At 33.7% G+C, this 27,869-nt stretch overlaps 2 protein-coding genes across 2 annotated transcripts; one reads left to right on the top strand and one right to left on the bottom strand.

The window, feature by feature from the left end:
- Positions 1–123: 123 nt before the first annotated feature.
- On the bottom strand, positions 124–16,401 carry LOC148282015 (cytoplasmic dynein 2 heavy chain 1-like). The gene is made up of 20 exons (XM_088225701.1): positions 16,365–16,401; positions 16,136–16,269; positions 14,372–14,477; positions 13,804–13,930; positions 11,902–12,035; positions 11,586–11,815; positions 10,947–11,046; positions 10,595–10,737; positions 9,202–9,426; positions 8,356–8,499; positions 6,351–6,572; positions 5,504–5,689; positions 3,986–4,114; positions 3,724–3,869; positions 3,470–3,622; positions 1,884–2,096; positions 738–987; positions 509–658; positions 214–423; positions 124–138 (listed from the first exon to the last, which is right to left on the bottom strand). The coding sequence occupies exons 1-20, from the start codon at positions 16,399–16,401 to the stop codon at positions 124–126; spliced, it is 3,054 nt and encodes a 1,017-aa protein (XP_088081827.1).
- Positions 16,402–17,317: 916 nt separating this feature from the next.
- Positions 17,318–27,869, top strand: CCT2 (chaperonin containing TCP1 subunit 2). Its single transcript, XM_088225728.1, has 10 exons — positions 17,318–17,397; positions 17,584–17,757; positions 19,236–19,371; positions 21,979–22,192; positions 22,272–22,410; positions 22,919–23,127; positions 23,259–23,433; positions 24,593–24,770; positions 25,936–26,139; positions 27,331–27,869. Exons 1-10 carry the CDS (start codon positions 17,395–17,397, stop codon positions 27,501–27,503), a joined length of 1,605 nt encoding a protein of 534 aa, XP_088081854.1. The 5' UTR covers positions 17,318–17,394; the 3' UTR covers positions 27,504–27,869.

Genomic DNA, 27,869 nt, shown 5'->3' with positions numbered 1-27,869 from the left:
ACAAAATATTTTTAAAAATCACCATCATTGTAGAGACTAAAAGGCTCCCAAAAGGTAACTTCCTTGTGAATGTTTACCTCTACTTCTTTCCAAAGAGGTTTTTCTTCCAATTCAAAGTCAAACTTACGACACTCGATTCTAAAAAATAAACATTTGAAACTAAGTACATACAGCTATAAAAAAATATTGTATACAATAAAAGCCTAATTGAACTTGCATCATATTTTCTTTGTTTTCCTTGAAATTATTCCAATTTTCAAGAGCTTCAGTGACGATTTGATATTTCTCCTGCAGCTCCACAAGAGTGGCGTTATTTAGCTGATCAGCTTTTGGTTTATTTTGCATCCATCTTGAGAACCAGACCTCCAGTGAAGAATATAGATTGGACCACTCGCTCAAGAGACTAGATTTAACTGACTGCGCCTGAAAAAGAAAAATGTGTAAAAGAGTTATGATATAAAATATGTTTCATAAATATTGAGATAAAGAGTACAATTTAACTACGTACCTGATGTATAATCAATTGTTCATGATTCTGCATAACTGATGTTAAATTTTCCCACTGTTTAGCTAGATGATCCAAGGATCGAATTCTTTCACCTCCCCAAGCACGAACCATACTTTGTTTTTTACGCAAACCATCAAGAAGTTCAGCCATCTATAATAAAGACAACAATTCATTTGATGTCTTTTAAAACACAACCCATAACAATAACAAGATTTCGTAAAGAACTTACCTGTGTTTCTTTTTCTTTTAGAAAGCGAAATTCCTCATTAGCTGAAGCTAGTTCTTTAGCATTTTTGGGAACACTTTGGCCTAGTGTATTTTGGGCAGAGAAAATATATTCCTCTAAAACAGTGGTGTCTCTCTGTACACTGGCTTGTAGGGAAGTCGTTAAGGCAACCCAATACCGACGGTTGTGAGCTTCAAACTCACTTCTGAGTGATGCGCTGCTAATCCAGATCCAATCTATGCGCTCTTCTTCCCTAAAAAATATTTTAAAAGGGGCTAAAATTACTTCGAAATATTCTATGAAATATTTTGTCAAAATAAGGTGTACAAAATCTCAAACTCTCACAGCACAGTTTTTCATTAGAGTATGAAAAGATGATTCGAAACACACATTTCAAAGTTTGAAATCATTTTCAAAGAATCCTAATCGTTTATAATTTAATTTAATTTAATTTAAATCTTAAAGTAGGGCACACATATCATACATATAATGACAGTTTTAATTTAAGGTTCATCGATTCCATAGAATTTGAGGTATTATTAACAATTTAAAAATGCAAAGGAACTACTAAAGCTCGCATAGGTTTGCCTTTGACCTAATGAAACTTTGCCGAAAGCAAATGATAGTTATCACTAGTGCCATTACAGGGCACTGCAGATTAAATGAACACCTCGCTAGAATTAATCTTTCTGAAACATCTAGATGTAGGTTCTGTAGTGAAGATTATGAAACACGAACACACATTCTACGTGAATGTAATGCTTTACATCACAAAAGAAGCCGCATCCTCGGGGGACCACTGGTTAAACCTGAGAATGTCAGAGCGCTCGCTCCCTACCTAATAACTCGATGCTTCGAGGACCTGGGCTTGGAAGAAGAGATTTAGCAATATAAGAACACTGGCCCTCCACTCAGTAGCCAGGCTTTTTAAAAGACCTAGGCTTGGAGGGGGAGACTAATTTATGGGGACCCATCACAATAGATCTACAAAGGTCACAGTGAGGAGCTTATATAGCACTGCCCCTTATTTTTCAAAACACAAATAATAACTATTTTAAATGTTAAACTTTACTTTACAACATTCCATTTTGCTGCTATGTACTAAAAATAGACAAAACTAAGCAGGAATCAAGAAAATATATTTGTTACATGGGCAGTTTGGCTATAGCCTGTCCGAGGGCCTTGCACTCCTTGAAGTTCCGATCCCAGTCCTGTGGCTGCTGCAGGTGAAGCTCACACAAGCTGTCCAGATCCCCAGCAGCCCCCAGAGCACCCCAATGGCTCCACCTTTTGGTCACATCCTGCACCTTCTGTAGTGTTTTCTCCACTTCTTGCAGAGCACCACCAATCAGCCAGCTGTTCCTAGATAATATACACATATATGTGTTAATTTATTCATTTTCTTTTGTTTACATTATTAAACACATTGAGATACAATATTTGAGTTTGTCCAAATGTTTGTAGACAAAAGACTGGATTTCACCCCCTCGGGAGTCATTAAGATTAATCAATTACAACAGGGATGGAGAATACCTTAAATAAGAGAATATGGAAGTCTAGGTATTTACAGGGCTTTTGACCTGTCATTAGCTGGTTTAAGTGGCCACTTTACACACTGTGTAACATTCACCATTTTGCCTATGTTTGAACATCCATATTTCTTCAATTCTTCCATTTTTTGATTTTAGTGAAGTTAAAGAGCTGAAACCTTTATTGTTGTGAAGAGATTCACTGACATCCATCGTCCCTTATTTAAGGTATTCTCCATCCCTATTGTAATTTATTAATCTTAATGACTCCCAAGGGGGTGAAATCCAGTCTTTTGTCTACGAACATTTGGACAAACTCAAATATTGTAATGAAACCACCTGGTCCAAGAAGAAGTTTAAAAATTGAAAAATTGTTTTCAGGCGTTGCCTAGTGTGTAAAATAATTCAGTCAGATGAATCTCTTTACAACAATAAAGGTTTCAGCTCTTTAACTTCACTAAAATCAACAAATGGAAGAATTGAAGAAATATGGATGTTCAAACATAGGCAAAATGGTGAATGTTACACAGTGTGTAAAGTGGCCACTTAAACCAGTCAATGACAGGTCATAAGCCCTGTAAATGCCTAGACTTCCATATTCCTTTATTTAAGGTATTCTCCATCCCTGTTGTAATTTATTAATATTGAGATACATTTTAAAGTCAGTGAATCAAGTAAACAAACAAATTTCGTTTATGTCAGTTCCCTTTCCGCACCTAATGGTGAATAGGGCACTGCATTGGTACACCAATCGCAGTGTAGCTTGATATTTTTATTTTTTACATGAAGGTAAGATGATCAGTCTTATGTTTCAGGTACCAGTCCAGGGACTATGAAATGTTCTATTGTAAAAACACATTTTTTAAATAAATATTTGATGTCAACCATGTCGGGAATCGAAACCGAGACCTCTTGCATGGTAGGCATATGTGCTGACCACTACACCACGAGGCCGTGTCAGTAGGCACACTGGAATATTTTATTATAAAACTTTTTATCGCTAACACATTAAAATAGAGTTATTGAGCATTAAAACGCATGGCATATTCATAAACATATTTTATAAACTAAAAACTCCCACATAGTCATGGCCTGAGTGGGCATATTAATACTTAAAAAATGTATTTAAAGATTTAATGTGTTAAATTATTTTTGCAGTAATAAGAAAAATTACTTAAATAATATCACATGTAATTGGCAATTAACCTTGGAACTATGGATACAAAAACAGAATCATTTTCTGAAATTGTGGACAGAAGGCCTATAAAGTGACGAGGTAAGGCAATTAATTTCTTCAACTGGGCATGGCAACTCGCTCTCAACTCTTCCAATGGTGGTTGCAAGCGAACTTCTTGCTGCCTGTCAAATGAAAACAATAAACACTATGAATTAATATTGAACTTTTAGTTGCTTTTCTTTGTTTTTACATAAGGACCAGAAGTACATATTACATTGTGTACCTAAAAATTAGTTCAGCTCTGATGACAGCCAAATGCGGAAGGGGATTTATCAATGTACTACGATACTGATGCTCAAGGGCTTTGTAAAGTTGTATATCCCAGTGCGTTTTCCACACTTTATTGTTAGTAAAACCTTTTGCCTCAATCTAAAAAAACATTTCAAAATAAACATTATTTAATACTTCAGATTGTAATTTACCAACTTCGTCTTGCAGACATAGATTCATTCATCAGATTACAAAGTTAATATTGGAAACATTACCTGGTCTAAAATATCTCTCATTTGTCTTACTCCCTTTTTCCAATCTCCTTGTTTCTGAAGAAGTTCAGTATCCATCAATTCCATAACAATATTCCTCATAGCAATGTGTTGTTCTGTTAAATATGTATTCTGCAAGAAAAAGAAAATACAAATAATGTGGTTATTTTAATAATGAAGTAAATTATTCCACATTTTCCTACTTTCAGATAGTGGGAAAGGGAATTATTTATCAATAGACTATCAAACTGAATTTTGTATTTATGTTGGTATTGTATTATTATCATGGCTGTGATTCTTGTAAAGTTTTGTAAATTTTGAAATCCCCTCGAAAACTTCGAAATTACAAGTCGCAACATCACGAGTTCAGGTCGGCGAGTATTTCTGACATTTAAAAGTTGTGAACCCCGGACAAATTATTTGTACCCGCTAAAGCTATAAGCTTTCTCTAGAACATTGTTAATTACCTAATTGACAGCCCAGAAATTGTTAGAATTATTTCATATCGAGTCCCTGTCCGTAGAACTCGTCATTCTGTACTCTTCGACATTCCGAGCTCACTGATTAATTATATGAAAAATAGCACTCATCGAAGAATACAGACCACCTATAATGACAGTTTTGGTGACATCTACATATTACACTGTAAATACTATATTTTCATCAGATCTGTTAAAGACATTTAAAATTTATCTCCTGCTTAAATCTTTACTTTTAGTTTCAACTTATACATATTATGAACACCTACTACTTGCATCTAATTAATTACTGTTGGTTGTGAGTTGTTACTAAGAAAAATAAATGTTAGTGGAAGCAGAGAGAGAGGGGAGGAAATTAGAGTTGGAACTATACAATGAATTCTCCATTTTATTTACTTTTTATTTATTTAATTTTTATAATATTTCTTTTTCCTTTTGTATTCAATTTTTTTTCCCCTCTCCTTCTGTATTCATAATAAATTAATGTAAAATCTGTAATTGGTCTTACTTTTTTTAATTGTTCTCTTGTACCTTGTATTTGTAAAAAAGATGCATGATTTCCATAATAAAAAAATAATCGTTGAAAAACATGGCTACCCCAGAAACCAGAAATCTTTTGCTGGTTGCCGCAACATATACATGGATTGATTATTGTAAACACGTGGTCGCATGAACGCAATGTAGTTCAATTTTTTTTTTTTTTTTTCATACATTTATGAAAAACTTTGCCCTACAATTAAATGCTCTAATTTTTACCACATGAAAAAAACATTTTTTATATCAAATTTCCAATAGCACTGAACTTCCTAATTAACAGGCATTAAACTTCATCTTTTGAAATCCACATTGGTAAAGAAATGTTTTCAGTATAAACTAACAGTAAATATACACAGAAAAATCTCCTGTTAAGCAAAAACATATTAAAAATTAAATAATTATGTACTTTAGTCTCAAGAAAATAGATATAAACTACTAGAATACAATTAAGCCATTTAAGCGCTCTATTCGACTTTGATGTGTTCATTAAAAGATTTGTAAGTACCTGAGAAACAAGATTCGATACAGCTTCTTTAAGTTTATCAACATATTTAGAGACGGTTGATATATCTTTCCATGGTACAGCGGACTGTTCTTTGACGAGTCCTGCGAGCTTCACAGCGCCCTGCAGCATCATGGGTCGCTGGGATAAAATCATACGCTCTGCTTGAGTGTTGTGAAAATTCGCAACCTAGATGTAAATGAAAGAATCCTTTAAAAATAAGAACTAACAATAAAAGCTTTTGCAATATGAAAATAATATGCATAAATTTATTAGAATCTATTTTTATATGAATGCCTATACGGGTTTTGCATGGATACAATCTATACACAAATAATAAAATAATGAATGTACAAATACCAAATTATTCATTCAAGTTTTTTAGAATACATAAAACCTCAAGAGTAATGATGCTCTACTGCTTATAGAGCCACTCATACAGACAAAAACCATTCAAGGATTATCAATCACAAAGTCATCTACAGTTTGCAGCAAAATAATGGGCTATAGGTACTCAGTTCGAGAAGTCCATTACACGTCTGTTGTTTAACTAAAAATTTGCAACGCTTTTGTTCTATGCAATAGAGCAAAATGGCATCACTATAAGCAGGTCGGGAATTACTCTGAGTATAAAACAGATCTAAATCTTTACTGGAATGATTTGCAAGTCGCTGTATGTGGGTAATTGTAATGCCGGATCTATTGGAATCTAGTGCTCCATCACTTACTAAAAAGGGACAAGAATATGGACATTTGTGAATTAACACGAGCATATTATTCTCCCATCCATTGTAAGCAAGTGTCTGGTTCTTCTGAAGCAGTTAAACATAATTTATTAACATTTACGTACCTCCTGCAAAGATCTAGCATGTTCCATAAACTGAGCCGCATGGTTGACCGCTTCCTTCACTGCCGTGGGTACTGCAAATCCCAGAGCTGTCATGTGACGAACATCCCTCTCTAGAGATACCAAGCGGGGGTTAAATGTCACGTGCATTAAATTGTTCTCTGCTGAGAAAACTACTACTGGAGAGTCCGGGGACAAAATAAGCGACTTATTGTTCAATTCAACCTGAAATATATAAATGAAGTTTGAATATTATACACACAAAGCGAAAAGCGATATTGAACAAGACCAGCTTCGCAAGTAGAAAAAAAAGCGTTATTGCACCAAAAAATAACATAACTCGACAAAAATATCAACATCAATTTTACCAAATAGATTGCTGTTCATGACTTGGAAGAAATATATGATTTACTTCTCGTTACCCAGAATTAACTTAATTTATTTTGTAAATAAGTTCATCCATATTTAAAAATTAAAATTCTTGGTAAGATGACTGATACTAAAATCCATGAATTTGTAATAACTAGCTACCGATTTCATCACTTCAACGACAGCTTGAAGCCGGCTTCATTATTTCCGTAACATTCTACGGCCAATGTCAGAAAAGCGATGAAACCGGTTACTGGTTATTCCAAATTTAAGGATCACTCATCTTTTCTTAATAAATGCATAAAATTTAGTAATTTCTGGCCTTAGAACAGGCACATAATATCTAGTTAAGCGGCGATATTGTGAATTAACAGTGCAAAACAGGAAATAAATGTATGGACAGGGTGTGTTCCAGGCCGATGTTATCTGGCTGTCATTTTGGTTTGGTAATCATTTGTCGGCTCATATGTCGGAGCATCTAACTCTCATGCAACCTGTTGATGCATTGCCCCTTTTTCAGCTTTCAAAGACAACAGCTGGAGGCGCGATGCAGAGGCCTGGGTGAAGATCTATGCGACATCCCATCGGTGATAGGTAATAAAGAACTCACACGAGAGGTAGTATCATACATGATAAATATAGCGCAGGAAATTGGTAAAATAAACCAAAGTAGGGAACAAAATGCCGAACACTCCTCTAGTGGAACGGAAGGCCTGTTGACTACTGCCAACAGGCCGGCTTCTCCTGAAGAGTTTTAAGTGGTTTCCTCTCCACGTGAGCAAATGCTGAGAAGTTCCTGATTAGCCCACATTAATATATCCCTCCTGATCCCAATAGTTTAGATAAATTTTAAGATATTTAATAGCAGAAAAATCCACTTTTTGAAATATAAACCTTGTATATTATAAGCAAGGTAAATAATAAAGCAACTCCCATATGAAAAAATAAAAAAAAACTCTCATGCAACGATGCTCATGACGACACAGCTCATGCAACGATGCAAATTTTCAGAGGAACTTTTCTCGGCCAAATAATGTCAAAAGGTGATGATATCAACTGACTTCCACCATCCTCTGATTTGACCACCCACAAACATAAAAGAGAAGGCAATTTACATCAATTGACATCATATTTCAAACAAATTATTAAAAACTATTAAATCAATCAATGATATTTAAACTATGAAATTATGTTTCATTAAAGATATTTAAAAAAAAACGTCGACCTGAAACATAAAAAGCACCCTGTACATTACATGTGTCTAAAATAAAATCCATTATTTCATTATAATAATTTCCTCAGCCACATCCAGTGGTGCATAGGGAACTACACTGGCACTCCAATTGCAGCTTATCAGGATCTTTTTTTTTTAGATGGAAAGAAAGGTGATCAGTTTTACGCTTCATGCACAGTTTGAAACCATAATTTCTCATTCACCTAGCCAGAAACCAAATCTACGACTTAATTACTTCATTACGCCAACCATTACCGAATTTTCATCAGAAAATAGCCATCGAGTCTAAAGCACTCATTCAGGATTCTGGTTTCACAAACAGAACTGTATTCTACAACTGGTCAGACACAGAAAAAAATATTTACAAATTATTAGAAAATATTTTTATGAAGTCATTTTTGTTACCTGAAGCTCTCTAGTCCAATCTTCATAAAGCTGTGTCTGAGAAGTGGATAAATCTTTTTGTACTGATAGCACCAAATCCTTCAACCCGGTGTTTTCATCTAGGTTATTAAGAAGGTTTTCTGTTATGTTATCAATCTCCGATACCTGTTGGTTATAAAACATAAGCATCAAACTAAATTTATCTCAAGAATTCTTTGCATTGCATTGGTATAGTAATTTTCAATCAATCGCATCATAGTGTAATTTGAGGCCAAGATAATAGTAGTCTTATGATTCAGATGCCCGTCAAAGAAAATAACAAAATAGAATAATGAAAAATTTTTTTTTTAAATAACATCTGTTTTTGAAAAATTTCGTTCTTGAGAAGGGAATATAGAAATCTAGGGATTTACAGGGCTGTCACATTTTTTCTTCTTCTTCTTTATCTCTTAAGTGATCCTAAGATCTGTGTGACAGAAAACTAGTTGTTCTCGTGAGATGATGAGCTCCAACTGTTTCTCCATCTCTTGAGTGGTCTTCCAGGCAGACATTGTCCAGATGGGATTTCATTGACTGCAGCGTATACAAGTCTGTCATTGCTCATCCTGCCCACACGGTCCCTTCAATATCTTCGTCTGCATATTCTCCATTGCACGATATCCTCTATTTCACATGTACCTCTAATTATAGTACTACGCAATACAATAAAACAAGCAGAATGTGTGAAGAGACCACTTAAACCAGCCAATGACGGTTCATAAGCCCTGTAGATGCTTAGAGTTCCATATTTCCTTCTCAAAAATGTTTTCCCTCGCTGTTGCAATAAATTGCGGTATCTGTTAACATTTAAAGGCATACTCGATTCACCTTATTCAACATGTTCTTGGTCCACTGCAACTGTTGCACGAGAGGCGACATGTCTGGAATTGTAAATTCTTCTTCCACAAATCTTTTTTCTTCGGTAATTTGACTTTCTATACCCTTTAACAACCCTCCTAAGGCATTACGAAACACTTCACATTCTTTTTGAAGAGCGGCATGGACTGTGGGGCGCTCAATAAGGGCAGAATATCTTCCGAATTCATGAAGCATCTGAAATTATAATCAATGCATAAAAATACTATCTATTTAATGCCTTGTCGCAGTCTCCTGCATATGTATAACATGCTGATCATGGATTCCCGGAAACCAGAGATCTATCGCAACACATAAGTGTGGCTATTCTAAACGGACGTTGACCAGAACCCATGACGTTTTAAAGTAGTTTTTATAAAAACATATTTTTATTATTTTTTCATACATTTTTGGAAAACTGCGCTGCACAATTTAATGCTGTAATTTTTACCAAGTGTAAGAAAACATTTTTTATATAAAATTTCCAGTATTACTGAACTTCCTCGTCATGTTTCATTATAGGTTTTCTAGAGGAGGAGGTTATTAGCTCAACTCGCTGAACTCCAACCTCGCTCAACCCCCTACTAGAGGTCATATGAAACTGCTTAGATTAAGATGGGGAGAATACATACTGGGAATGCCTAATTCACACATCCTTAAAAGACTAATGAGTAGACACCAAAGTGGAAGGAGATCAGTAGGAAGACTCAGGTTGAGATAGGAGGGTGAAGTGAGAAAGGATGCAGCGCAACTTATCCAGGTGGCGAATCGGAAGACAGCGGCTGAGGATAGACGGAGTTGGAGGCGAAATTTGCAGGAGGTCAAAGCTCGATACAAGCTGTGGCGCCATCGGCGAGAAAGGAAGAATTATAATTTTTCACCTATAAGGCAGTAAATAAATGATAAGGTGAAGCGCTTTATACAGTATTATAAAAATAGGTTGGAAGAAATAATAACCCGAACATTTAATGGTTAGGCAAAACTCTAGAATGTAGGAAAAAAATAATTAAAATTGTTTTAAAGTTTGCAAAATTTATGTTGTCAACTTTAACAAATTAGTTGGCCCAATCATAATTATTGTCAGTTGAAAAAAAAACACAGATCTAGAACTGGATAGAAAAGGTGATGCATGATGATGTCACAGGGTAAAATTAAAGCAGGGATAAAAAAGTATTAAACAAAATATTAATGCATTGAAATAACACTGATAAAAAAAACTTTTTGGTAACATTAAATAAAAGAACACTAATAAATTTCAATATTAAAAATGAACACTTAGTTTCATGTTTGTTTCCTCATTAATACATAAATTACTTGAATTTGCCCAAGCATGAGTAAGATATTTATTATTAATTTCCAAACGTACCTGTTTTGTTGAGGAACCAATCAATCTTGGACGCAACTTTGCAGCTATTCTATCTTCAGCCGGTTTTAGAAGTCTTTCAAACTGCGACTTGGCCTTGATCCAGTTGGAATTACTGCTTGGAGTACATTGCCATAAATTGAGACCTATGAAAATCACATTTTCCAACAGTATATAACTAGCAGGTACAAATATAAAAAAAAATAATTATGCCTTATAATTTTACATGTGTCACCCATATGCCACTAATTTATGGATTTAAGTATCAATCGTCTTTTATTTTTGTTTAAAAAATCAAACATGCTCTAAAATGGATGACATTATCTATGTATATACACAATCAATGAAAACTCACCTTCAAATGGTAGAAACATTTGAGATGTTTTTAATTCCTCTTGTTCTGAAGCAGACAAAAGCTTCGTAAGTTGCAAATGTATAGAACGTACATCAGTAACCTACAACATTAGAATATCTATATCAGTTTGTTGAAAGTTAATATAAAATAATATTTAAAAGCAGGTTTTCCAAAAAGTTTTGCTGTTCCTTCAAAAAACGTTGAGTCTCAATGCGTAAGAGTAATGTAATTATGCTAGTCATTTATGGAATTCTCTAAATTGCTATTTTACTTACTAGACGTAGAAAAACATTGCATTTTTACGATTTTTTAACTAAAGAGCAAATTTCTCATTTTTTAGGTTTAAATGCATAGCAATCACAAATATCATGAGCTTGAAAGTGTAAAAGGGAAGTAAGTTTAAATTAAAACATTAACGCATAAAAATAAAAGAACATTTTTAAAAAACCCAGTATTTTGAAAAACTTTTGCTTAAGCAAAGTGAAATCTTCAAACCCTCATATCTCATCTAAGTTTGGCCAGTTCAGCTTTTGTGTATATTAAATACTGAAATGCAAAGGTCCAAATTGATTTATACCACTTTCAAAATAATGGGCAAAATTAAAGAAATATATTTATATTTAATTCAGTATGTTTTACGTGTTTGAGTCTCTCTTGAAATGTTTTCAAGTAGTGTGGAACATGAGGTTGGCCTTCCCAAGCATGCAGAGAATGGTGGGGCCAATATTTTTGTGTTAAGGAGTAGCATGCAGAGAGCCAGCAAGTCGCCACTGATGCGCAGTCTTGAAATAGGGTCAGGACACTAACATCCTGGCCCCATACATTCACAGAACTCAGGATATCTTGGAGTTTTACCACACAGGCATTTCCTACATAACATAATGAAAAAATGATAAAACAATATGTAATTTGGAAAAATAAAATAAATAAAAATAAAATAAAACAGTTTTTATACCTATAACATCCATGAGATGTATCATTCTTTTCTGGGGATAGATATAAGTTGAATGTCTCCATAGATCATCTAGAAGGCCTCCAGAACTTTCTAACGACTCCTGTATTTCTGAAATAGAATTTATTTCCAATGACCTGTAATATAAAGCAATACATTATTTAAATTTTGTAATAACCTAATTTTAATTCATGAAACCTGTAACTTTATTTACAATAAAAAGCATTTTAATATTCTGTATAGTATTTTCTACTATGTAGAATATTCTCCACTCTAATAGTTTATATTTTATATTCATATAGAATATAGATAAAGTTTATAATTTTTCATAAACTCCATTTTACATATTTTTTATATAACTTGCACAAAACAAACATCTGAATAATAAGTAAAAGCAAAAGTTTAGAGATATTTAGGTTTAACTCTTCCTTCCCCGTAATATGTAGCTAGTACACATTGCATCTAATAACTTTATTTATTTAACACTTTATATACATTTACAAGTTATATACATATAAGGACGGGCATATTGCTTTAACGCAATTTCTTCCTACCCACCCAAACCGTTCAGATTGAGAAAATTACAAGTATATAGACATATTCCAGGTTATTATGCAGAATCTTTTAATTTTATACAAAAATTTAAAACAAAAATTACACTATAATATGAAGGAGGAGAGGAGAGGGATCATAGGAAGGAAAGAAGAAAGAGAAAGGAGCAACTCAAACATTTAGATAGTGACATTTTAATCTTGATTTAAATATAAGGGCGTCTCTAACATTAGTGGGTAGATTATTCCACATTCGAGCAGCTACTACTGTGAAAGAGGAAGCAAGAAAATTAAAGCGGTGAAGAGGTATAAAAAGGGTTCTCTCGTTATTAGAGTGAAGAGATAGTCCATGTTGTGATAGAGGTTGGAAGAGCCCTCTCAGATAAACAAGTGAAGTGGGATTATTCAAAATATTGCAAAGAAGTGATAAAATCTGAATATTTTTTCTATGCCTGATACTGAGCCAGTGTAGTTGCGTGCGGTATTCGGTTATGTGGTCAAGTTTTAGAAGATTAATATCTTTCATTAAAATTTATAAACAAAAATTAACAAAATCTAGAAAACTAATAATAAATAAAAATTTATAAGCGCATTTATAATATAAACAAAAATAACAGGAAATTATCATTAATTAAAAAAAATCTATTTAGTATCTGTTTTTGCCTGTTTATTATTTCAATAAATAAAATTAAAAGAATTCATATTAAGCTACCCATTGTGAAAATTATAAAAATATAATAGGTATTGAACTGAACTTCTGTTGCGGCTGCCACAGACAAAGTAAACCATGAATACAGCCAAAAAAATTAGCATACTTCAGGGGCATGTATATCAACGTAAAAAAAACTATTTAACAATCGGACTCTCCAAACCCGCAAAATTGAAAAATTCCCGTTATTTTCTGAGCACACCTCGTATATAGGCAACCTAAAAAATACTATTTATGTCATTAAGGGAAAAATATCATATACGTACAGAGAAGAAGGTAAATTGATTATGTAGAAATGAAAGAAACCAAAGAACTAAAAATTGACTCCTGCCTGTCATGGATAATTTCGGGATCAAGAATAGAGAGGCCTGATGATTTTTGGATGGGGATATTTTTTCAGGGAGGAGTACAGACTATATTAATCTATTATTCAGTAACTAAAAAATATGTGGTCTGGAGTCTTGAGATCCAGACAGCATTCACATTATGGATTTTCCACCACATTGATTTTGAATAGATAGTTATTCACGCTACAGTGACCAATTCGTAACTTATATATGCAAGAGAATTATTTCTTAGACAGGGTTATTGAATGGTACCAAGGAGAGTTTGGAATTCTGAGGGAACAAAATAAATAATACATACCTTATTTCTTCAGCCAGGGGATGTAGAATGGAGATAAATGACTGGGACATGTCTGTTTGTTTGCGTGTTTTGCTATCTGAAGAAATTGTTTTCCAATATTCCAGTTCATCATCCACAGTTAACACAACTGAAAATCAGTAATGTGTTATTTAATTTACAATATATCTTTAAAAATTAGGCAATAGCAAAACAAATCAAAATTATAATGAGACATTATTACTGCATTGTTTTTGGACTGAAGAAATCAAAAATTAATATTCGTACACTACACGGAAGAAATATTATGTTATGTGTATAATATTGTAACGTCACAAATTCACGGAATACAAATCCGAGGTCTGAACCCCTTCTGTACCACAACTTGGTTTCCATTTTCCAATAGGGGGGTATTTACAACTCATCTAAAATGGCCCTCAAAATTGAAATATTTGGGTTAATCATAGGAAGGCAAAACACTTTCTTTTTATTATAAAAAAATTATAAAAAATATTTATCTCGCATAAATTGTAAAAAAAATAATTTTATTATGAGGTTGAGTAATAAGAATAAAATAGAACTGCTTAATTACCCATCAAACTTGGGGCACCATCTTTTCCATAGGCAGCTGACCTTAGCGCTGCTTCTAGCTGAGACAACATTTCCTGAATCTTTGGGTCCAAAGACATCGAATTATCCTATTTAAAAAATGATAACTCAAGGTAAAAATTGGTAGAGTCAGGTCATTTAAGTCATGTGCAAATTATTATGAATCCCATGTGCACGTGGTAGAACTAATCGAAGCAAATTCGGACTATGCCTATGTCAGGGACTCTCGGACTCAGGGACTCGGACTCAGGGATTCTCGGAGGGGAGAAAAACCACTTTTTCTTTATGATGCTTAGCTCCAAGAGAAGCACCAATTATTATACAAGAGTACAAGAAGGGATTCAATAGCTATCTCAGAATTATTCACCTCCCTTTGGAATGGAAGACACAATGAAGGCCTGTCACCAGCCAGAGAGAAATACTACAGAAGAAACTGCTGAAATGCATTTTGAAAATCAAGAACCATTATTTATTTATTTATACTTTTACATTGTTTGTATTCTTTTTTTATACAGAATAATGTTCCCTCACTGGGGTGTCCCGTGCCGAGGGAAACATTCTACAAAATGTGAAACGTGCCTAAGATTAGCTATTTAACAAAGTTAACATAATAATACAACAAAAAAAACGTAATTAATCCAATTAACCTAATTATCATTAACATAATAGACAGTAAAAAACACAACCAATTTATACAGACCAATAGAACAAATTTCATAAACATTACACAAATTTTACCTATTTGGCAACCCACCTCAACTATCCATTTCTTAATAGCAATTTTATATTGTGAGAACTTACTAATTGTCCTTATGGATAATGGAAGTAGATTGTACACTTTAACCGAGTAGTGGGCCAATCCTCTTTGACCAAAGGTTGTATTTATTCTTTTATTTTTTTGCAGCATCAGGGTGGAGTATCTAGTAACTCTTGTATTTGTAACGGAAGGTAGAGAATAATTTTTACGTGCGTATAGTAACAGAGCTTTAACATAAAGTTGTTTTATAGATTTTACATTATGATTTTCAAATATACCGAGGGAGCTAGTTCTGATCGGGACTCTTAAGATAATTTATTAGAGAATCATAGACTGGTTTGGCAAATTTCAGAAATAATGCATCACCACAACCAGTGAGACTAAGACGCCTAGCTGCTTTTCTGTTTAGACTCCTATTATAGAATTAATTAATTTAGGTATGGGTGAGTGTGAAAAATGAACATTCATAAATATTACTTGTTCATTTGTTTTTCGTTTTTTGCTTTGTCAAAATGATGCATATATTTTTCTAATAAGAGCTTTTTTAAGTAATTCTATATGACATGGTAAGACAAGTATCAAATACAGAAAAAAAATTCACGTAGAGAACAGATAAATATTCCACGATTCATAAAAATATTTATGGTGATTGAATAAAAACAAGTAAATTTGTTCATATTACCAGTTGCAACAGAGGTCCATAAATATGATGTAAAGAGAGATATAGAGATTCCACTGGGTTGTTTGTAAAAGCCGTGATACAGACATGTTGCAGTGCATTATCAGACTCTAAGGCCACTGGAGTTATTTTATGGAAATAAAGACATCCACTTGCACCTTTCACAATCTAAAAAAAACAATTAAAATTACACGAAAAACGAGTGTCAAAATTAGTTTATTAGATATGATCAAGACTAAATTAGATTTTAATAATCACAAGGTTAAAAGCAAATACGGTTAATGTAACACGATAACGTGAATTCACCCAACCTCCGAGTAATATTCCAGCGAATTATTGCTGTTCGTTATGCTCAGAGTCAGACAGTGAGCGTCATTTATAAACTTTTCTAAAGGTTCAAATTTCTTCACCGGTTGTGCCAATTCATCCACACCAAAGTAGTGACCTAAAATAATACAAAGATAAGAATATTTTTTAATATTCAGTTTCACTCTATTTAAAAATATATATTAATTCTAAAGATAAAAAGTCTCCACTGACAACTGATTGACGAAATAAATTTTCGAATGTCAGTCATGATGAATAATACCACTCTATAACTATATCTGATTTTTGACTAGTTTTATGATGATTGATAAAATAAACTCAATTGAAATAAAACTGCAATAGTTGTAGTGAATTTCATATTGTGCAAAAAAGTAGTTAAAAGTTGTATAAAAGTTGCAATAATAAAAGTCGAAGATTGAAGAATTTATTTTTCAAATTCATCACTATGGAAACCGATAACACTGGAAACGGAAGCGGTGTTACTATATTGAGAAATTCGAATAAATTATTCATAAACATGCGAGGTTACGTAAAGTAGCGTTTACACAAGGACATGAAAACATTGCCTTGTCCTAGCATCCAAAACAAAAGACAAATTATAATAATAAAAATACGTTTATAGTTTTATTCCACTTTTATTTACAATTTTTACCAGTGACCGGGTTTCTTCATGTCCGACATCGTCAGACTGATGGAGAAAATAAATGGAGAAACAAACGAAACAAATTTCAATGTTATATACCAGTGCAAACTATAAACACATTTTTATCATTATAATCAAAATTCAGTTCCACCAAGAAATGTCAGTAGAAAAACTCAATCTATCAAAATAGAAAAATTGCACAAATTTATTCATAAATACGCACAAACAGATACCAACCGGAAGAAAAAAAATATATTTACCTACACTTGTTTCAAAATAATAATAATATCCAAATAAAAGGTAAAACTTTAATTAAGTTATGTACTAAAAGATTCAATTTATTTTTATAACTGCATTTGAGTTTCAGTCAATTATTCATTGTTTTTATTTAAAAAATAACACGGCCGTACTTTAGTAAATAGTCGCGTAGCTACTTGTGAAGACGTTGTTTGTGAATTTATTCTTCTTAATTGTCTATGGCAGTCTCGTGTTCTTGTTTCAATGATTTATCTTTTTAAACGCTGTTTCTGTGGATTTCTCTGCGTCGCCGGTCGTCGCGAGTTTTTGTTTCTTCACATTTGATTGTTATAATATACTAAAATGGTAAATAAAACGTATTTGATCATTTATCATAACTATTTTTTACGTTATTGAACTTAGTGCTGTGTCAGTTGATTTGAATCGCATTGCGTGTTCTCGAAACACTCATTTTAGCTAACATGATTTTTGACAAACCCACGTGCATTGTGCGGTTCTAGATCCTTCTAACATGAGGATATTATTTTTTAGGTTTCTCTTAACCCCGTCAGAGTGTTAAAGGATAATGCCGAAGAAGAAAAGGGAGAGATTGCCCGTATGTCCAGTTTCATTGGGGCCATTGCGATCGGTGATTTGGTTAAAAGTACCTTAGGACCCAAAGGGATGGACAAAATATTAATTTCCTCTGGAAGAAATTCCGGATCTGTATGTATTTCATTCAAAATTTACTCTTATGTTAAATTTGTTTTATTTATAATATTTAACTCTATTGATATTATTCACATAATTATGTACGTAAAATAAATCGGGGAGTGTCATTTTTATTGAGACTTAATTTTTAGTGCATAGAGTGACCTTATGGCATTAGTAATACAATTCCAATTATTTACCTAGGCTATAAATGCTATGTGTGTTTTTTATTACTTATGAGTGTTAACTATTATTATCATTGGAAGTTGTACAAATTGCACAAGAATGCATCTGTATTTACAGCGGAATGTATCACAATTAAGAAGCTGTCGAGTAAGCCTTAAGCTCACAATATAGAAAGTTCCTTATCCTGTCGGATTCCCTGAGTACCTTACAAAAAATCAAAACACCTCCATCATCTTATCCTGAGGACGAGCTCTGCGTGGAAACTCAATTGTCAGTTGTCTTGTATCCCTACCCATTGTGATATTCCCAGGAACGAAAAAGTGGACGCGTTAGCAAAGTAGGCCGTTCATTCCGGGGATCCTGCCTATAGTAATTTACTACCACTGGGTAATCTCCTCGTTATGACAAAGGAGAATGGCAAGAATATTGGGTTGCCTCCTCCCAAGCCAAGGGTAGAAATTTTTTCCAACCGAAGCCAAATGTAACAAAAAAGCTTTGGTTTTCTAAAGTGATTCTGAACAAGTTTGAGACATCCTCCATATGCAGAGTGCGCATTGGGCATTGCTTCAGTTGTTCTCACCTGTTTAGAAACCAAGTCCGGGACTCTGCGATGTGCGAATGTCCGCTTGAGGAAGATGATATAAACCATGTTTTTTTGGATGTCCCATAAATGATTGTTATCCTGATCTATCCGACCTTTTTGATATTAACATCCCATTCCCTACTCATATTATAACTCTCCTGTCCCTACCCAATAAACATGTATTTAAAATTTGTAAAGGTAAATATATAGTAATAAATGGTATTAAGTTGTAAATGTGTTATATAATATGTAAAGTGTTCAAAATATTAAATACTTACTCTCTAACTTGTATATATTACTAACACTTGTGTAAATCTCTAAATAAACAAAAACTCGACACTGGCTAGAACATCCCAGCTGGGAGCTGAAAAGGCCATAAAAAACAAAGAGCAAGAACTATTAATTTAGCCCTAAACTTGTAATTTATTAAAAAGTATTTTTCACTCCCGTCATTTATGTAAAAAAATCTCTATGATCTTAAAACATCTAAATATTTGAAACTCTTAGTAAATATTCTTCCAAAAATATTTTTTTTATTTTATGCTTCTTGAACCAAAGTTTCCAAAAAAGACCATGAAAACATCTAAAATATTGAAAGCTTTTACCTAAATTACTTGCATCCCACATCTTGTGATATTTTCACTGCTCCGCACTGATAATGTAGGGATTTATGGGATAGTCAATTACATAAATAAGTTTTTTAATGAAATTTTTTGCATTTTAGGTTCAAGTTACAAATGACGGAGCGACTATTCTCAAATCAGTGGGTGTAGATAATCCCGCTGCTAAGATTCTGGTTGACATGTCTAAAGTACAGGATGATGAAGTTGGCGATGGAACTACGTCTGTCACAGTATTAGGTATGGATGTGTTATTACAATATTTGAGTTTGTCCAAATGTTCGTAGACAAAAGACTGGATTTCACCCCCTCGGGACTCATTAAGATTAACAAATTACAACAGGGATGGAGAATACCTTAAATAAAGGAATATGGAAGTTTAGGCATTTACAGGGCTTATGACCTGTCATTGGCTGGTTTAAGTGGCCACTTTACACACTGTGTAACATTCACCATTTCACCTTTGTTTGAACATCCATATTTCTTCAATTCTTCCATTTGTTGATTTTAGTGAAGGTTAAGAGAGATTCATCTGACTGAATTATTACATACTAGGCAACGCCTGAAAATGATTTTTTAATTTTTAAACTTCTTCTTGGACCAGTTGGTTTGAAACTAATCTCTTCACAACAATAAAGGTTTCAGCTCTTTAACTTCACTAAAATCAACTAATGGAAGAATTGAAGAAATATGGATGTTCAAACATAGACAAAATGGTGAATGTTACACAGTGTGTAAAGTGGCCACTTAAACCAGCCAATGACAGGTCATAAGCCCTGTAAATGCCTAGAATTACATATTCCTTTATTTAAGGTATTCTCCATCCCTGTTGTAATTTGTTAATGGAAATCTCCTTGGTGTCTGCTCAGGTTCTTAGCGGCTTCATGCCACTCGACCTTAGAATCAAGGAGCTTGCAGAAGCTTATGAGGTCAAGAAGAGTCTCACTCTGCAAGACTTGCCAACTGATAGGTTTTATCAGGGAACCGGAAATTTTTTCTCCCTTCCTCATCCCGCGGAGCGATACCAGATAGACTATGGATTCAATGACCAAACGCTGCCTGATATGAAAGAGAACGAATTGAGGATCTTCACTGATGGCAGTCTTTTAAATGGCAAAGTAGGTGCAGCATTTGTACCCTACGATGGCGTAAGAGAACTGCCTGCCAGGAAGTTTAAACTCGATCACTTTTGCTCAGTATTTCAGGCTGAAATATACGCTATTAGAGAATCTATAGCTTACGCTTTAAAAAAACCGCCTAATAGATAGAAACATATAACGATTTTGACAGACTGTAAATCATGTATTCACGCGATTGCGGATCGTAATTCGGTGAACCCAATGGTCATGAGTATACGAACTGATATCCAGATATTAAAAAATCGATCGCAAAATGTGTACATTGGCTGGATTCGAGGACACTGCGGAATAATTGGCAATGAAAGAGCTGACGAAAAGGCTCGGGAAGCAACATTAAAAAAAACAGTTCCTGATTTTGCTGACTTCCCAATAAGTTTTGCTAAGAGAAAAATAAGAAGCAGAACTTTACAGCTCTGGAATGATCGCTATTTAGCAGAACCCACAGGAAAGGTAACAAAAATGTTTTTTCCATCTATTTACCATGCTTTTGAATTTAGGAAACTGCAGCGTGCAGGATACGAACTCACACAAATCCTGACAGGACATGGCGGATTTATGAGTTATTTACACAGATTCAAAATATCTGAGATCAACACTTGCCCATGCGATGATGTTACTCTCCAAGATGTCTCCCATCTATTGATGCATTGCCCCTTTTTTAGTCTGCAGAGAATGCAACTGGAGGCGCGATGTAGAAGTCTAAATGAGGATTTACACGACGTGCATGTAGTGATTAGTCACAGGGACTTGTCAAGAGAGGTATCATTATACATGACAGATATAGTGAAGGCAATAAAAGGCATCAATGATAGCAGGACACCAAATGCCGAACACTGTTCAGGTGGATCGGAGGATCTGTTGACGAATGGCAACGGTCCGCCTTCTTCTGACGAGTTTTCTGTCCTTACCTCTTGAAACAGGTCACAGCCGAGACATCTTACTGATCCTTTTATAAAGTGACGAAATAAAGTTTTTCAGTAAAGTAAATATTTTTAAGTAAACAAGTTAATGGCTGTCGCTTTGAAGTGTATATTAACCTTGTACATTGCAAGCAAGGTATTGAATAATGCAACTTCATATATAAAAAAATTTGTTAATGGATGTGTTATATTTCAATACTTCATTTCCTGGGAAGGTTTATCTATTTGTCTGCCCTGTGCAAAAAGGTTATATATATATAGATATATGTATATATATAGTGTATTTGGCTACCATGCGCCATGTATGAGGTCCCAAGTTTGATCTCTGACCAAATCAATGTGAAATATTAATGATATTTTTAACTTATTATTTAAGTATTTCATTGCCATTTAAAATCATCGGGTGATAAGTATAGCGTACATCATGCAATTTTCAATACTAATGAATGCTGTTATTGTTCCCTCTAATTTAATCCACGTAGAGTTAAGTTAACACAAAAAATATCCTACACATAACTGTTTTCCATTTGTTTCAACTTAATTAAAATTAAACAACTTTGCGTTTACTAAATGTTTCGACTAATTTAAAAAAAAATGTATATGCTCTATCATGCTATAAATTATACCTTGATAAGGAAGCTTGTGTCACTTCAAAACCTGTTGGTAAAAACAATAAAAATATGAGGGTAAAAACAGATTTTTTCAATTTGAATTATAACAAATAACCACAAAGTTAGTATTTCAAATATTAAAAAAAATATGCTTTCAACTTGCTTATTTATACGCAGCGGCTGAATTACTCCGTGAAGCAGAGAAGTTGATTGAGCAGAAGATTCATCCCCAGACGATTATTACCGGATGGAGGTTGGCTACACAGACTGCTCGCTCTGCCCTCGAGGCTTCCTCACAGGACCACTCTTCCGATCCGGTTGCGTTTAGAAATGACCTCATGAACATTGCTCGCACTACTCTAAGTTCCAAAATCCTTTCACAGCACAAAGAGTAAGCACCGATACATTATTAACTGTTTTATTCCATAATTTCAAATTATGTCTTATTTAATGCTAATATTCAATTTTAGATATTTCTCAAAACTGGCTGTGGATGCAGTGTTGAGACTTAAAGGATCAGAAGACCTTAAAGCTATCCAAGTTATTAAAATAAAAGGCGGTCTTTTAGAAGATTCTTTCCTTGATGAAGGTTTTCTTCTTGAGAAGAAAGTAAGAATACATGAACAATATTAATTCAATAGTGTCTAAAACTGTCTTAACATTTTGTGATTTCTCTCTGTATATTAAGTATTCTTGGTACATTTTCACATGTAAAAAAAAAGAAAGTATATTGCTAAGTGTTCTCGGCGTGGGTAACCCTAGTGAGATAACATTATTTTTATTATTGTTTATAACGTGAAAAAAAATATAATCAAAAACAATCTCAAAGTAATTTTCTACCAAAGACATATTTTATTTATTTTTTAATAATTTTTGTATTATTATTTTTTTACATTAAAGATAATATTCCCTCAGAAGGAAACATTTTACATTATTTTGAAACATGCCTTAAATACATATTAAACATAGTAAAATCATATAAAATGAAGAAACAAAAAAACTTTAAATAAAAGGGTTTTTTTTAATACCTGTTATTAGACTTGATTCACTTATCAATCTGTGCGAAAGAACTCATTTAAAGAACTTCTGAATACTATTTAAATTCTCTTTATTTCAGGTTGGAGTTCATCAGCCAAAGAGAGTAGAAAATGCAAATATTTTAATTGCCAACACGCCCATGGATACAGATAAAATCAAAATATTTGGTTCAACTATCAAGGTAGACTCAATGGCTAAAATAGCTGAACTGGAGGTTGCTGAAAAAGAGAAGATGAAGGATAAAGTCAACAAGATCTTGACCCACAAATGCAATGTTTTCATCAACAGGTATGGCTTTATTTAAGCTGCATAATTGTATATGTTCATGTTTTGAAACAAGATGAATATTTTGCATTTCAGTGATTTTCATTAGTCATTTATGCAATTTTATTTCAATAAAAATCTTTTTTTTTCACTAGACAACTCATCTACAACTACCCCGAGCAGCTTTTTGCTGATGCTGGAGTAATGGCCATTGAGCACGCAGACTTCCAGGGTATTGAGAGGCTCGCTCTGGTTACCGGGGGAGAGATTGTTTCCACCTTTGATTGTCCTGGAAAGGTCAAGCTGGGCAAATGTGATGTTGTTGAGCAGGTGAATTTTATTGTGTTTTTCTTGAATTTTAAAATTACATCTATTACAATAATACACTCATTGAACCTAATCATTCCCTAATGGTTTTTATGTTAATCAAGGCTGTATATACAAATATTTTATTATGTTTTTTGGGTAATTCTGCTATGATTTTAAATGCAAACATAACTACGTACATTGAAAATGCAAACGGTATAATTTGTCTACAATATTATGAATTTTTCCAATGTAGACAAGCGTTGGATTTCACCCCCTAGGGAGTTATTAAGATTAACATTACAACAGAGATTGGGAATATTTTAGAGAAGGGAATATGGAAGTCTTGCCACTATCGGGGCTTATCACCTGTCATTGGCTGGTTTAAAAAACTGATAGTTTTGAGATCGGTGACATTAAAGTCTATATTTATTTAATTTTACAAGTTATGAACACCCTTATATGCTTAAATCATTCTCATATGACGCACAGAGGTTTCGAATCTAACAAACCTATTTTTTAAAATCTTTTCATGAAAATAAATATAGAACACATCGAAAAATATAAACTAAGCACATATCTTTAAAAAAATTCAAATATATCTTTTTTGGGTGATCCTGTGTAAGAAGAGTTGCTTATTGCCGAATGAGAAAAGCTGGTTGTGGAAAAGAGGGAAGTGAATTCTTACTGACTGGGAATAAATTAATTAGACATGATCAATTTGCCGAAATGATTACAAAACTTTTTAAGAGCCTTAAAATTCTCTTCAGATTTCACCAGATCAGATGTATATCCGACAGGATCTATAACAGGCCCATGGATGGTAGCAAGAGGCTCCATTCGGTATTCATAGAGGGGGAAAGGGATGTTCTATGGGATGAACATAGTTAGAATGGTGAATGTTACACAGTGTTAATGGCCACTTCAACCTGCCAATCACAGGTCATAGGCCCCGATAATGCCTAGACTTTCATATTACCTCCTCTAAAATGTTTTCCATCTCTGTTATAATATGTTAAGCGTAATTTGTGCTTATAGGGCAAATTTTGTACCAATGTGCCTTATTGTGAAATTTTGTGACTGCCAAAAATGCTATGATTTGGGATACTGTTTACTAAAATAATATGTTCTGCTAAAGGTCTACAATATGTATATTATATAATATCCAATGGTTTCCTTTCAGATTATGATTGGTGAAGAAACTCTGTTGAGGTTTGGTGGTGTAGCGCTGGGTCAAGCGTGTACTGTAGTGATCCGTGGAGCCACTCAGCAGATTATTGATGAAGCGGAGAGGTCACTCCACGACGCTCTGTGTGTACTCGCAGCCACAGTGCGCAACACACAAGTTGTTCTCGGAGGAGGTAACGCAAACCTGTTATCCTATCTACATTGTTTATTGATACCAACATAACTTAATGCACAGGTGGACTCTGTCCAAAATCACTCGTGTTTCATTTCATTCGATTTTGAAAACATGTACTATAAATACATATTTGTTTTAAAATTATAATATCATGAGGTAATTGCTACAACTGGGCAACTTAAAAATCAGGATTTCCGAGTTGACAATTAAAAACACATTTTTTTATCTTCTTCCATGAATGCTTCAAATAGATAAGTCTTGTTGTATTTAAATAATATTATGATAATTTTAATGCTCGACGAAATTTAAATATGTCAATCGTAAATATTTTTAGCGAGAGAATGGATAAAAGGATTTACTCAAATCTAGGTAGAGCGAGATTGACGTGGCATGACCAATTCCAACAAATACTCGAATATGGACATATCAAAAGTCAGATCCAGCCCACGCATCGGAACACTAAATCCGCCATTGCTTTTGTTTTATACCCACTAACATTGTACGCAACTAAATCACATAAATTCATACCAATATTCTGTCAGTATGCATGTTCTAAGTAAGCTTACAAGCTAACTACATGTCTGCACATGCGCCAGCACTGCACGGATTATATATATTGTCTTCTCCCTCTAATTCGTGATTTACTGCTATGTAGTATATGTAGATTTCACCAGATCTGATATTTTTTATACAAATTTGGGGTAAAAGCTCGTACAAATCAAAATGTGCACATTCATGATTAGCACATATGTAAAATGACAATATAAGATAAGATAATCGTCTGCTAGAGTTGATCTCGCTAGATCTTTAGGCGCTAGTATTGATTAAAATATACATGTAATGTTACAATGAATCCCCGCTCTTTTATATTACATATACACACATATCTACTATCAATTATTTACATTTTTACCTGGCAGTGCACTTGCGCATACTAAGAAACTGCCTTGGTGATAATATAAACACGGTAAAACCCCCTATCTGCAGTTTTCAAGGGAGCAACTAGAGAAGTCCAAAACAGGTTTTTTTTTTTCTATTGCTGAAAAACACTGGTCTAGACTATAAATGTAAATACTGTCAGAAAAATTGGCATTGTAAAAATGGATATAATTGGAGATTATTACATGTTTAATGGTAATAAAAATGTCTTAATGATTTTTTAGGTTGCAGCGAGATGTTGATGTCCTGTGCTGTGGAAACTGTGGCCGCGCGTACTCCCGGGAAGGAGTCTGTAGCGGCTGAGGCGTTTGCTCGCGCCCTGCGTCAGCTCCCCACGGCCATCGCCGACAACGCCGGATATGATTCTTCCCTTCTCATATCTCAACTACGAGCTGAACATGCAACCGGCAAGAACACTGCTGGACTCAGTAAGTTTAAACACCTTGTATTTAATATTTATTTAGAATAAACTACACCCATTGCAAAAGAGGCGGTTAGCCCAGAAGTGACGTAACTCACAAATAGGTATAAATTGACTTAAACCTTGGAAAAGGTCCGTAACCATGTGTTCTATAAACCGGAAGTGATTGGATCCATTTTTTTCCGTCCATTAATAAATGGCACTGCTCACATAACATGTACACAGGGTTATGTATATGGCTAAATTTTGAATGCAAGTATCTCGGTTCCACATGTTTGTGGGTAACGTCACTTTTGCGCTGGCCGCCTCAAATATAACTAGTCTAATTCCGCTAAGAATGCCCACGGTTTTGACAAAAATGTGTCGTTACTGCGCATGACTCCACTATGCATTTTAAACATACCAATTACTCCACGACGGTCAGTCATTTCTAGTGTCCGGTTGGGCTGCACTGCCATTTTCTCCCTTTTTCCAATCATTTTAACCCGGTATTACTAATTTATCTAAAAATATTAATTATAGAGGGGGTATAGGGCGTTAACCTGCTTGGCCCATAGTACATTCTTAGGAGAATCAAGAGTATAGACGTTACAGTCCCTCTGCCTGGAACCAATTGCCTTCAAACTTACGAATCATCGACAGTCCCAGTCAGTTCAGATCCCAACTAAAATCTCACTTCTTTATTTTATCATCCCCTCAAATTTAAATCAGAAAATGTAATATGTAACTTAAGCTTAGTTAGAATGTAAGTTTACGTATACAATTGTAAAGCGCCCTTGAGGTGATTTTTCACAAAAATGGCGCTATATAAATCAGCCAAATATTATTTTTATTGTTATTATGGCATTCAATAACTTAGTTTTGGAATAAAATTCGATTTTAAATCATGCAAATATTCCAGATTTAATTTTAACATGATGGTTTATTAATTTAAATTGATGAATACTGACAATTATATAAAACCATATATTTTTTTAATGTTTTATCGAATTATCTTAATGTATTGAGTTTTTCTACTGACATTTCTTGGTGGAACTGCATTTTTAATTATAATAATCAAAATACGTATACAGTTTTATTCCACTTTTATTTATAAATTTTTACCAGTGACCGGGTTTCGAATTATCTTACTCATATTATGAAAACTGATTATTATACTTTTTTAGATTAAATTAAAGCAATACTTAATCTTTTACAGATATGGAGGAAGGTAAAGTCAGTTGCATGAGGGAGTTGGGCATCACAGAATCCTTTGTTGTAAAGAGACAAGTACTACTGTCTGCTGCAGAAGCCGCAGAAATGATTCTTCGGGTAGACAATATTATCAGAGCTGCTCCGAGGAAACGCGTGCAGGACAGGCGCCCGTGCTAACCATTTGTTCACCACGTAACTCTAATTTTGCTTTTATTTCACTACCATTACTGGTTGAGGTTTATGAGCTCAGTCCAAGTATCACAAACACCACCAGACTCATATCGCTTTCTCGTATCATAATACGTTAGCTTTATTTATATTTCCATATAAACTCTAATTAATTAGCACATGCCAATTGTGAGATTTTAATGATCAAAAATGTATCTTATTAACCTATTAAGTATTCCAGGTTTCTGGCTTTATATCAATTTGGTACATATTTACACAAATTAGTGTAAGGTTGATTATAAATTACACATGCTATTATCTCACTAATAATTTATATAAGTTTTTATCAGAAAATTAAAATATTCAAATTAACAA

Source organism: Micrasema longulum, unplaced genomic scaffold, assembly GCF_059751315.1.
Source record: "Micrasema longulum isolate JH-2025_06_02 unplaced genomic scaffold, ASM5975131v1 h1tg000383l, whole genome shotgun sequence".
Taxonomy (NCBI): Eukaryota; Metazoa; Arthropoda; class Insecta; order Trichoptera; family Brachycentridae; genus Micrasema; species Micrasema longulum.
Note: the sequence above shows the minus strand (reverse complement) of the source record. Positions and strands in the feature narration are given on the sequence as shown.

Excerpts from the sequence above, each read along its gene's own strand:
- LOC148282015 (XM_088225701.1), bottom strand. The coding sequence starts at position 16,401 with ATGACTGACATTCGAAAATTTATTTCGTCAATCAGTT. Across the intron at positions 14,478-16,135 it reads CGCTGGAATATTACTCGGAG|GATAATTCGATGTCTTTGGA; the intron begins GTTGGGTGAATT and ends TTTTTTAAATAG. Across the intron at positions 3,870-3,985 it reads TGAGAGATATTTTAGACCAG|ATTGAGGCAAAAGGTTTTAC; the intron begins GTAATGTTTCCA and ends ATGTTTTTTTAG.
- CCT2 (XM_088225728.1), top strand. Across the intron at positions 22,411-22,918 it reads GTTTTCTTCTTGAGAAGAAA|GTTGGAGTTCATCAGCCAAA; the intron begins GTAAGAATACAT and ends TCTTTATTTCAG. Across the intron at positions 23,434-24,592 it reads AATGTGATGTTGTTGAGCAG|ATTATGATTGGTGAAGAAAC; the intron begins GTGAATTTTATT and ends GTTTCCTTTCAG.